The sequence below is a fragment of the Gekko japonicus genome, unplaced genomic scaffold, assembly GCF_001447785.1.
Source record: "Gekko japonicus isolate JY-2015 unplaced genomic scaffold, Gekko_japonicus_V1.1 scaffold158, whole genome shotgun sequence".
Lineage (NCBI taxonomy): Eukaryota > Metazoa > Chordata > Lepidosauria > Squamata > Gekkonidae > Gekko > Gekko japonicus.
In genome coordinates, this window is record NW_015170279.1 from 119,132 (window position 1) to 131,765 (window position 12,634).

At 51.1% G+C, this 12,634-nt stretch overlaps 1 protein-coding gene across 1 annotated transcript in view; it reads left to right on the top strand.

Annotated features, from left to right (window-relative positions):
* Nucleotides 1-12,634, top strand: part of ASTN1 (astrotactin 1) — a 179,069-nt gene that overhangs the window by 105,963 nt on the left and 60,472 nt on the right. Inside the window, exons 8-10 of the mRNA XM_015417740.1 lie at nt 5,789-5,955; nt 9,308-9,502; nt 12,465-12,592. Coding sequence (XP_015273226.1) covers nt 5,789-5,955; nt 9,308-9,502; nt 12,465-12,592 — 490 coding nt within the window. The remainder of the gene's footprint in view (nt 1-5,788; nt 5,956-9,307; nt 9,503-12,464; nt 12,593-12,634) is intronic.

Sequence of the window (12,634 nt, forward strand, 5' to 3'; positions counted from 1 at the left end):
CCCCCGGGGGGACTTGGCAAGCCTACCTACTATTGAGGGACCAGTTGACCTGCCCTCCCTCTGAGGCCTTTGTTTCCCCCCATCTCCTCAGAGCTCATTTCTCTGTGTGCGTGGGGAAAGCATTGCCATTTGGGTGTGGAAACAGAAACAGGCCAGGGGAGGGGGCTTGCCATCCTGCCTCCTCCCTAAGAAGACTCCAGACAATGTCTCTCAGTGAGTAAGGAATATCAAGGCTTGGGGCTTTGGGTGGCCTAGTACGTTTTTATCCCACCCTGCCTCCAAGGCCCTTCCCTCCAATGTTTCCTCTAAGCTGTGGAGTCCTGTGAGCAAAAATTCTACCTTGTGAGCTACTGGCATGAAAGTTGTGAGCAGGTGATTTGGCTGCTGCATAAATGAGTTTGCTCTGGAGCCCTCCTTCATGAGCTAAGGCAAAAATGTCTGAGCCGGAGGCTAAAAAACTGCGAGCTAGCTCACACTGACTCAGCTTAGAGGGAACGCTGCTTCCCTCCTCCATTTTATCCTCACAACAATGTCATGAGGTAGGTTTTAGCTGAGAGAGAGAGGGCCTGGCCCAAGGACAACCAGCAAGCCTTATGACAGATTGGGGATTTGAATGCAGGCCTCTCCAATCCACCTAAATTAGGGTTGCCAACCCCCCCGGTTTGCCAGGGGTCCCCCGTTTTGGGAGGGGGGGTCTACCCGCCTCCAACACCCACCCCCCTCTCTCCCTTTAAGTGTGTGGAACCCGTGTTTCCTCCCAAGCCGCAAGGGAATGCCAGCTTTGTGCTCTTAAAAGGGAAACGCAGCTGCTCTTAAAGGGGAAACGCCGGATCCTGCATTTAAAAGGGAAACGCAGGCTCCTTTAAGTGCAGGGAACTGCCATTTGTGGAGATCTGATGTGCAGGCGGCGGCGGGGGGGGGGCGGCAGACATCCCCAATGTGACGTCATCACGTCGGGGATGCCCCGCCCCCTCCAGGAACGCCCCCAAACTCCCCTGCTGGGGGTGGAAGATGGACTTGGCAACCCTAACCTAAATCTAGCCCTCAAACCATTAAACGGCACTAGCTGTCTAGCACGAAGGGATGTTGCCCTTCCCCATGTGTGGCCCCAAGCCCTCTCTTCCCCCTCACTCCCCCTTGCCTGGAGGTGGGGAGGGGCCTGGGAACTCTCTGCCCCTCAAAACCTGGAACTGGCCGTGCTTCATGCGTTCCATGTGTGTGTGTGTGGGGGGGGGAATCCCCATGTGAGAACCACCAAGGGCACTCTTGCTTTGTGCAGAGTAGGGTAACCTTAGCAAACTGTAGGCATGTGCTAGTGGGAAGTTGTCCTGCACAAGTCCCATTGGAATGGCGTTACTCAAGAGCTCGACTGCCAAGTGGTCCAGTTCAGCTCTGTGATTCTCTCTAGCCCTGACTCAGACTCCCCCCCGGCTACCAAGCCTTCAAATCAATCAGGGCTGTGCACGTTCACCTCCCGCACCCACCCCCAACTCACTGGCGCATCTGGCCAAACAGACGGTGAGCTGATGTGACGGGGATGGGTGCTGGGCGGGATCCCCAGGCGCCTCGTTTGCCTGTTTGCCATCATCCCAAACATCTGGGCCTGCGCGTTGAGTGGCAGCATCATAAAAACACCTACGGTGTTCTCGCGCTTTGGCGTTCCAGCTGGTGCTGGAGGGGGAGGTGCAACCTGGGGCAGGATGAGAACCTAGTGAGTCCACAGGGGGCTGTTTGTTTTGGAAATTGCCGAATTAATGTCAGCACGCAACCTGTGTCCTGTTGTGCGAGCTTCAGTCACTAGGACAGCGAGGGGGGGGGAGAATGCATTTCAGAAAACAGATCCTTTGTTAACACTGCATGAGCCGGACCACAAGACAGGGGGTACGAGGGCAATCTGCAACTCTTTTCCACTTTGCTCTGCAAAGAGATCCGATTGCAGGCAGAGGGTTGGATCCCGCAGGACTATTCCACTAACAGAGGCACTTTCCTTTACTGGAAAGAGCCTTCCACCAGAAAAAAGCGCCTCTGCTAGCAAAACGGATCCGTGGAACCCAGCCCCTTCTTTGGGGGCTGTATTAATTTTCTTAAGTGATGTCTTTATACTATTATTCAAAGGTAGCACAAGCTAGAAAAATGGGGAAGAAACAACCCCTGGAAAATCCCATTTTTGCACCACCTTTTTGGTGACTGACCATCTAAATGAAAGTACAGCCATCTTCTAAAGTACCAAGAGGTGGATTGTGTTCCAAATTCACTGCAGGCGCACTGTTCACCTGAGAATAAACTGGAGACAGTAGAGGTGTGACTAAGATTGCAATCCTAAGCAGAGCTACACCGTTCTAAGTCCACTGCAGTGAGCTAAGAAGAATGTAAGGAAGCACTGTAAAACACCTGAAGTTCTGAGGCCCCGGTCACACGGGCCGGAAAATGCGGGGGGGAGGTGTAGCTGTTTGCCCCGGAGCAAAGTAACGCGCGGCAGCCCGATCACATGTCCCGTGGAGGTCCCGTGGGTATGCTGTTAGGTGCTGATCACACGGCTATCCTGCAGCGCGGCGCGATCACACTGGCAATCACTAGGCGCCGCTTCTGTGGCAAACGGGAATTTTTTCCCCTCACCACAGTGTGCGCATGTGCCGGTGGGCGTTTGTGCACATCCTGTGGAGACTTAAAAAAACAAAACATCCAGTTTGGGATGGGACATGGGCGGGCGCCGGATGCCACGGGATTCCAGCGGAAACGCGATCAGACGCCTGCCCTTGCCCCGCATTTTCCAGAAACTAGTACATCATATGTGGTAGTTTTTTATTCCGCATCTTCAGCGGGAAGCCACAGGTTAGCCACGGGTGAACTATGCTTCCCAGATGTCGCGGTGTGATCGCGCCCGGAAAATCCGCCTATCATCCATATCTTTAGCGTAGCAAGTGCTCTGGTGAACGGGCCTGAGAATTAGGGATGGTGAGAACTTTGATGTAAACATGATCTGCTTGCATTAATCAAACCCCTCTGTTACGTGTGGTTTGAGGCGCTTGTTGGATCACCTTTATATTGATATTTGATGTCTGGCTCAAACAAAACGGCAAACAGCTTTGCAGCTGTGCAGCGCTGTGGGTTCATAGCTCACCTGTACCATTTCTTTTAGATGCCAGTGGTGACACCATGGGCCATGAACACTGTGCTACAAGTCCTGAGATGTGTGCCTTGTAGTTGTTGTTTTTAAACTTTTTTACCTTGGAAGGGAAAGAAACTACAATCCCAAAGTCAAGTTGCTAGATCTGGGTTGGGAAACATCTGGAGATGTTCGGGGTAAAGCCTGAGGAGGGTGGGGTTTGGGGAGGGGAGGGGAGGGACCTCAGCGGGATATAATGCCATAGAACCCATCTTCCAAAGCGGCCATTTTCTTCTGGGGAACTGATCTTGGTCATCTGGAGATCAAATGTTATAGTGGGAGAGCTCCAAGTGCCCCCTGGAGATTGGCAACCCTACTCCCATGAGACTATGCTTTAAAATGCACATGTACGAATTGATCTGGATAGCCATTTGGTGAGTTTAAGTGTCATAGTGTGGTCAGACCAGGATCTTGGAGACCCAGGGTTGAATCCCCACTTCTGCAGTGGAAGCTTCCTGGGTGACTTTGGGCCACTCACACTCTCTGAGCCTAACCTCCCTCACAGGTTTGTTGCGGGGATAAAATAGAAGAGAAGGGGAGAACAATGTAAATCACTCCGAGTCCCCATTTGGGGGAAAGGTGGGCTGTAAATTAAGTAAACAAAATAAAATATCTAATAGTAAAGGGCACAGACGCCAAGGAAATGTGTCCACCTAATGTGGAATGCCTTTTTGTTTTCCTTTTAACAATGTACCTTTTAAGACTCGATGGCTGGGAGATGGCCCTGCAGAACACCAAAAAAGAAAGGGGTGGAAATCCAAGTTATTTGAGCTGTTCAGATGCAGACCAACAGCCTCTCAAAGTTTGACTCCTGCGATCACTCTGTGAGAGGAGGACACAAACCAAATGGGTTAGCAACCGAGTATCCATGCTCAGAACTATTAGCCAGTGTATTGATGCAGTGCAGTTGCTCTGAATATTCCTCCATTGTTCTAGTCCACAATCCTGCGTCCAGGAGCCAACCGCACACATAGATACAGCCACTTCCACGGATCGCCAGAAATCACAGATGGTCCCAGGACCACCATTAAGCAACAAGCCGATGAAACTGCATTATACTGAGACCAATGTTCCCTCTAAGCTATGGAGTCCTGTGAGCAAAAATTCTACTTTGTGAGCTACTGGCATTAAAGTTGTGAGCAAGCGATTCGGCTACTGTGTAAATTAGTTTGCTCTGGAGCCATCCTTCCTGAGCTAAGAGAAAAATCTGTGAGCCGGAGGTTAAAAAACTGTGAGCTAGCTCACACTAACTCAGCTTAGAAGGAACACTGACTGAGACCCAATAGTCTGTTGTGGTCTCTGCTGTGACCAGCAGCAGGTCTCCGGTAGAGGTCTTTCACATCACCTACTGCCAGATCCTTTAAAACAGGAGATGCTGGGGATTGAACTTGGGACCTTCTGTACACTAATGCGATGATCTACCCCCTAAGCAGTCCCGTGGCTACAGTAGGGCATCTTGGGGCCTGGCCCACCAACGTACTGCCAAGGCCCCCCCCCCCCCGACTTACCATCCAGCTCAGGCCCCGTGATTTCCATTTTTTTTATTTTATATGTGTTGCTCCCTTGAGGTGTGTGCAGGGTGCCCTCTGACTTATTTAACCCCCCCCCCCCCCCGTTAAAAAAAAAATGGGGGGGAGGGGGGTCTCGCTAGACTGTCAGGAGCGGCCAATCCTGCAATTTTAAGCAACAGCTCCACCCAGCTGGGAAAAGGAAGGCACTGAGTTTGACAACTAAGCCTGCAAATCCAGGAGCTCTTCTTTTTGTCCGTCCACATCAGCCATGCAAGCAGGTACTTGAAAAGATGAAATGAGCCCAGATGAATGACTCCAAAGGGAGGCACAGCATCCAGGTTTGGGGGAAGCGCAAGAAGAGTGAGCAGAAGCGTGTCAGAATCCTAGGTGCGAGAAATAATGAGTGTGAACTTTAGAAGCATCGCAAGGGGGGAGGAAGGTAAATTGTGCCTTATGAGATTTGGCCATTGAATACATAACACAGAGAGAAAGAGACAGCTGCAAGGTTATGAGCTTGAGCCGGGGAGTGATCTATCGCAGGAATGTGGAGGAGGAGGAGAGGTGAGGTGAGTTTTCCCAAAGCTGAGAAGCAGGAAATCACGAAAGAGGCAACCGAGATTCTGAGGAAGGAGTCAGGGCTGGGTTCTAGTTGGGTGTTTGCGCAGCAAACTTGAATGACCTGGCATGGAGATGCAGTGAAGTTTGGTGCCCCCACGCTAGCGACGGGCCTGCCCCTGTATGATCCTGCCACTGTGTGTTGGGATCAGTCTTGTGTGTCAATCAGCAAAGCACCAAGGAAGACCCAGCGTAGGGTGGTGGCAAGAGGGTTGACCAAGGATCTGCAAGACCCAGTTTTAGATCTCCATTCTTGCCATGGAAGCTTACTGGAGTGACCTGGGGCCAGTCACACACTCTCCACCTAACCGACCTCGCAGGGTGGTTGTGAGGATCAAATGGAGGAGAGGGAAACGATGCAAGCCGCTTTGTGTCTCCATGGGGGGGGGAAGGTAGGGTATAAAGGAAACAAATAGGTAAAATAAGACATTTGTAGTCTTTCGTGCTGGGCCTGTGGCCAACCTGCCCCGTGCTTCTGTGCTTTCTGCCCTGCCAGTGCCCCACCGGCCTCAGCCCCATGAAAGATGGCACGGGCTGCTACGATCGCCACATCGGTGTGGACTGCTCCGATGGATTCAACGGCGGCTGCGAGCAGCTCTGCCTGCAGCAGATGGTGCCTCTCCCCGAAGACGCGACTCTCTATAATATTCTTATGTTCTGTGGGTGAGTGCCAGTGCTGGGGAACGGAGCATCCTTTGTTGAACCTTGCTTTGGTTAGGCAACAGTCCCATCTTGCGTCATTCTCCCAGATATCTACATCCTTGGAACGGGCTAACTCCTCTGGGGCTACATAGTCCAGGACCCTAAGCCTTGCTTCTCTTTGCACCCGTCTTCACCCACGGTGGTCCTCCACTGCACAGCACTTTCTTCTGCTGCCGGGCGCTTTTCGGCCTGTCGGAAGACGGTGGTTTTGCACGGACAGACGCTCCTTGTGCCAGGGGAATTCATTCCACGGTGGGAAACCACCTCCACCCCGTGAAGGGCATGATCAGCATCAGCCTACTCTGCGGTGGGGCAGCTGCCAGGGGTCAGGGCTACTGGTGGGGCCCACCGCTGCTGACCTCTCACTGGTGCGCTTTCCCCCCCACCCAGGGCTTTTTTTTGTAGAAAAAGCCCAGCAGGAACTCATTAGCATACTAGGCCACACCCAACAGCAGAAACTATTAGCATATTAGGCCACACCCCTGACAGCACAGCTCATTAGCATATTAGGCCACACCCCACATGTTGCCAGAAGTGTGGTCATCCAGCCACATCAACCTTTTGCTTCTTATTCTGTTTACTTTGTTGTCAAAACCCTGGGCTTTTTTTGTAGCAGGAACTCCTTTGCATGCTAGGCCACATACCTCTAATGTAGCCAATCCTAATGAGTGTCTGCTGTTAGGTGTGGCCTATTATGCTAATGAGTTCCGGCGTGGCCAACTCAGGAGCCAGCCGGAACTCCGTTCCTGTGCGTTCCTGCCCAAAAAATAGCCCTGCCCCCACTTACTCCCTTGGGAGTGCTCCAACACCCACCTTCCTGGCTGCACGTGCTGCCCAGCAGTCCTGGGGAAGTGTTACAGCAGTGCTCAGTAGCAGTTCCCCTGGCAGCCATGGTGGAGTCGCTCCTAGCTGGGTGTATCACCCAGTGTTTTAGGGGGGAAAGGGATGTGGGCCGTACAGGTGGCTGTGAGTGAAGGTCGTGGGGAGACTCACAAGCAGGTGGGGAAGGACACAGGGTGGGTGGGTGGGAAGGGTGGTGTGAGCGGGGGCATGGGATGGTAGGCAGAGGAGCCTCCAGGATCGAATGAGATCGGGCTAGCCCTGTCTACCCCAGTCAGGGCGCTGTCTACTTGGAAGTAAAGCCCATTTGAATAAAGGTCCGGTCCCTTCAATTTCCCTTTCATCCCACCTCTCTTAGGCTAGTCAGTTACTTCCTGTTTCAATTATGTCCCGTTTCCTGGCGTGCTGGTCTCTCTGGCACTCAGGAATGCATGCTTGATTGACAGCTCTTGTGTGGAGAGAAGGGGGCTGTAAATACTCTTTATTTCATTATTTATTGTCCTTATAATGCTAATAATCATTAAAAAGATGGCTTCTAACCGTCATTGACTTGAGTTGCTGTAAAGTTAAAAGAAAAGGAAAACTCACAAGCCCCCTCCCTCACCCCCAGCCAGAGCGGATAGTCAAAGCACTTCTTAGGGAATCGCTGGAGAGAACCTGAGAAAGCATGAAGTAATTAATCAAATGAAAAAAGAAAAAAAGATTTAAATATTTTTAAAGGGAGAATCGACCTGGGAAGACTCAGTAGTGCTTTGACTGTATGTACATGATGTTCTGGCACTCAGGTTGCCAAGTCTGGCCGACAAGCTGGCAGGGGACTTAGCAGGAGGCTCTGGGAGAGGGGAGGGAAGAAGTGTGACATTCCCATGTCCCCTCCAGGTGACGTGTGCATGCTGGGGACGTCAGGTGCGACATGCATAGATCACCCAGAAATGCCGTACGCATGTTGGTGACATTGGGGGGCAACACTCTGGGTTTTGGGCAAAACACTGTGGTTTGAAGCTAATTCTCCCATAGAGTTTGGCCCTAAAGACAGAGCGTGCCCCCCCCCCAACATCACCAAGCATGCCTATGTCACTTCCATGTGAAGTAGGCATGTTGCTTTGGGGGGGATAATTCCTCAGCAGAGAGGAGCGCCCCGTGGCCACTTCCCCCCCCTTCTGATAGCACTGAAGCAGGGAGTGGGGTTCCAAACCGGGGGATCCCCCACCCCCAACTGGGGAATGGCCATCCTATCTGGCACCACAGTCATGTTTCAAGTTTAAAAAAGAAAATCATCCACAAGGTCATTAAAAAACGAGAGAAAAGCAACACAAAATTAGTGGAATGCGGTGTGTATTATCCAGTGTCATCTGGATGGCCCGTAAAAATGAGCAAACGAGCCAGTGCAGTTGCAGATTAAAGGGATGGTGTGGGAGAGCTCAGAGTTTTGCAGGAAACAGCCACCTCAGCAAAAACAGTCCAGTCGTTTCTGTATGAAACTTTTCCCGGTGTTCGATTTTAGCCCTGGGAGTTGGCTGCAGCAGCCCAGAGGGGCTTCCTCTTCTAGTAGGCTCGCTCCTGCGTAATGGAGAGCGCTGATTTCCACACTCTGCCCTGGGGAACCCTAGAGCTGCTTGGAAGCCGACGGGCAATTTCTCAGTTAGTAGATTATTAACGGCAGAGGAGTTTCCCAGCAAATCAGCTTGCTCCGCACGGCCACTCTTCCTCGTGCCTGTGCGGTTGCGAGGGAGTTTGGGGTACATCCTGGGGGCGCTGTCAGTTCCCTTGAGGCAATGGTGAGCTCCAACCATAAGACTGCAACATTCATTCATTCATTCATTCATTCATTCATTCATTCATTCATTCATACAAATTTATACCCCATCCTCCCAGCCAGGGCCGGCTCAGGGCGGCTTACATAAAATCAGTAGAGAACATTTAAAATAACACAATAAATCAATTAAAACAGTATTAAAACCAGATTACAATTCCATGATACCATAGGAAGTGTTAGATTTGCTGTTATAAAGTTTGTGATGGCTACCATCGACTCTCACTTCCCAAGCCGGCTCGCAGGTCTTCTATAGTTGTCTTTCGGTGTCTTTCCAACGGCTGGCACAAGCTGTTGATATAAGTCCCAGCAGCAGGAGGGCTTCTTGTCCTAGTTGTTAAAAGGTGGTGGTGGCTCCTCTGTGGACAAGTCCATGAGGAAAGGATTCCCTAAAGGATGAAAGTTTGAGTAGCACCGAGTGGGCTGCCCAAAATTCCCTTTTCTCCCTTCCCACATGCTGAATGGCCCGATTTCCATTTCTAAGGGTGCCAAAGAGGTCCCGTGTCTTTTGCAGCTGTGAGGCAGGAAGAAGTTAAGTACATGGGGGTTGTTTTTCTTTCTCCACTTTGCTCTTTGGAACGTGCAGGAGCCTCCTTTGAGGCCGAGCATCGGCTTCCTTGTCAGGCCGCATGGCGAGCCATAACAGTTTTCCTTTGGCAGGTGCATCGAAGATTACAAACTTGGCGTGGACGGGCGATCGTGCCAGTTAATCTCCGAGTCCTGTCCAGAGGGTGGGGATTGCGAAGAGAGCCGGGAGCTGCCGATGAATCAAACTCTCTTCGGGGAGATGTTTTATGGTTACAACAATCAAACCCACGAGGTGGCACCTGGGCAGGTGCTGAAGGGGACGTTCAGGTGATGGATCTATCAGAACAAGGCTGTCCTTTCCCCTCGTTTTCCAAACCACTGTTTGTTTATGATATGTACAGAGTACTTGGTGTACGTGTTGTGTTAATGGCAGAAGTAAAATAGTCAATGCCTTGCCCCAATTATTATTTTTCTGAATTGTCACAATTATATTCTGAATTGTCACAATGGAGAGAGAAAAGGGGAATGGGAGAGGCTGGGGTAATGAGAGAAGAATATGGGCAACTTTGATTTACACAGACTTGTGGAGAATTCTGATTTTTCTCTTGCCTCCTTTCCTCAGAGGGGTGTGTTTTTCCTCAGGATGTATGAGTCGGGGACATTTAGGCTTTGGAGACTGATTGGAGAAAACTAATTAGGGCAAACTTCATCACAGTGGGTGACAGAAGGCTCAGTATTATGGTTTATTCCATGTTTTATTTTAAAACATTTTTTTTTCTTTTACAAATGCAGCCTCCTGGATGGCTTTATCGAGAAGAATGGTGTGGAGTGTGAGAGAGAAACGTTATCCCTTCTTCCTGCTCTGGCGGGGAGGGCGGGGTATAAATTTAATAAATAAATAAATTTTCTTCCTGGAAAACTCTACCCCTGAGCTCTGCTGTAGAAAAAAAAGATGGGTACCAATGTTCCCTCTAAGCTGTGGAGTCTTGTGAGCAAACATTCTACTTTGTGAGCTACCGGCATGAAAGTTGTGAGCCAGCGATTTGGCTGCTGCATACATTAGTTTGCCCTGGAGCCGTCCTTCCGGAGCCAAGGCAAAAATGTGTGAACCAGAGGCTAAAAAACAGCGAGCTAGCTCACACTAACTAAGCTTAGCGGGAACCCTGATGGGTACCAATAAATTTTCCACAGTGGGAGCAAAAACAGCTTAGAAGCGGCTTTTTCAGGAAGAAAGTGGTGGGGGGGAAAGGAGTTAAAGCCCCCCCACACACACACACGCACACACTCCATTCTTTCTGGCGGAGCAATCCTGGAGGCTGCATTTGCCAAAGGGGGGGAAATGGTATACAATAAACATGGGGGAAAACATGGTCTGCTGCAGATGGCTGACGAAAAATGCGAATGCAGGACAAAAAATTCCAAGTCAGTGCTTTCAGCACAAAGATGTGTTTATTTATTTGGAACATCTATATGCCACCTCTTCAGAGACCTGCTTGGGGCAGCTCAGAAGATTTAAACCGACAAATAGCAACGCCATAAAAGCAACAGTCATAAAAACGATCAGTATTAAAACAACCCATAAGGTGGCAAACCGTAAAAGAAGTGGGGAAGAAACACTTAGCTGTTCCTGCTGCCTTTCCGAGGCAACTCCCCCAGTGGCGTTCTAGATGCAAGGGAAAGCGATGAGAAGGTGAGGTTTGTCGCAGGAAAGTGGCTGCTGAGGAATGGTTATGTCCAGGGGTCATTTTGTAGAGAAAGAGGTGAAGGAGCTCATTAGCATAACTCATTAGCATAACTTATTTACATATGCCACACCCCCTGACATCACCGGAAGTGTGTCAGAAGGCGACACCCACCGCTCAGGCTCCACTGGACTGTTTTGGATTGCTAACTATTGGGGGGGGGGGAACGTGCAGATCTGTCCTTGCAGAGGAGGAGGAGCTTATACTGGAATAAAACTTGGTCTTAAAGGTGCCACTGGACTGTTTTGGACCAGGGAGCTGGGGGAAGGGGGGCTCTGCAACTTACCTGGCTGCTTCTTGCTCTGACTGCGGGCTGCAGGGGGCGGGACTTGTTGCATGTGCCCGCCCCCTGGGCTCTTTACTGCCGGAGCTCCGCTCCTGTGCGCTCCCGCAGGAAATGACCCCTGGTTATGTCGCTACCACAAAAGCACCCTCTCCCAAAGTGGCTTTGCCTCGATGGGGCCCTCATCAAGGTTTGACATGCATGCGTTTCTAAAAGGCTTCCATTGGACGCTTTCACACGCACTAAATAACACACTTTCAATCCACTTCCCATGCACTTTGCGACTGGATTTTACTGTGCGAAATGGCAAAATCCTCTTGCAAGTGTTTGCTGAAGTGGATTGAAATTGCATTATTTGGCATGTCTGAGAGCACCCCTAAAGAAGGCGAGCCACCGTATATCGGTGTGATGGAGAGAAGGGCCAAGGAGCTGTTAGTTCAAGCTGGAGCAGACAGGCATCTTGAACCGCCTCTTCACACATGACCAGGTACACGGGTTGGGTCAGGGTCCTCGTCCTGTGCCAGACACGGCACACAGGCACATGTGAGGCGTGAGCTTTCCTCTCCTTCCGCACGTGTGGCACCCGATTAGGATCCGGTTCCAACCCGTATCCTCCTGTAAGCTCTTTCCAAATGGGTGCTCTGTGTAGACACAAAGGGGATGCCTCCTGAGCTCTGAAATGCCACCTGCTCCAGCGAAATACAGGAAAGCCAGGATGGGAGACTTTGCTTTGGGGAAGAGGTGGTTTGGGGGATGAAGGAGGGAGGCGCTAGGAAACACAGGGGAACCTCGTCGGAGGTCCCTGGCGTATCCCTTTCCCATTTCTCAGAGGCGTAATCCTCTCAACCACCTGTTCATTCTCTACATCTGTAGGAGTCAGAAGGCCAGGACAGAGCTGTGGCATGGGCCTTACAGCCAGAATGACGATAATTGTGCGTTGTCAAGGTGCAGCCGACTCATGGTGACCCCAGGGACCACGGGGCTTTCAAGGCAAAAGATGAGCAGAGGTGGCTGGCCATTGCGTTCCTCTGCACGGACACCCCCATTCTTCCTTGGTGGTCTGTCCATCCAAGTACCAACCCTGCTTAGCTTCCAAGCTCTGTTGAGATCAGGCTAGTCCGGGATGTGAGGCTGCAAGTGACGTGGCTAGAAAGTTGCTTTGGGAGAGATTGCCTTATCCCTGCTCTGTATTTTGAATCCTCCCCTTTTCTCTTTGACATATGCTGACCTTTCTCCCTCTGTCTCCCTCCCTGGGTGCGTTCAGGCAGAATAACTTTGCCCGTGGCTTGGAGCAGCAGCTGCCCGATGGGCTAGTGCTGGCCACTGTCCCGCTTGAGAACCAGTGTCAAGAGGAACTTTCGGAGCCCACTCCTGATCCGGATTTCTTAACTGGTGAGTAGTCCCAGCCAGAACGTGCTCTAGCTTGGGGTCCAG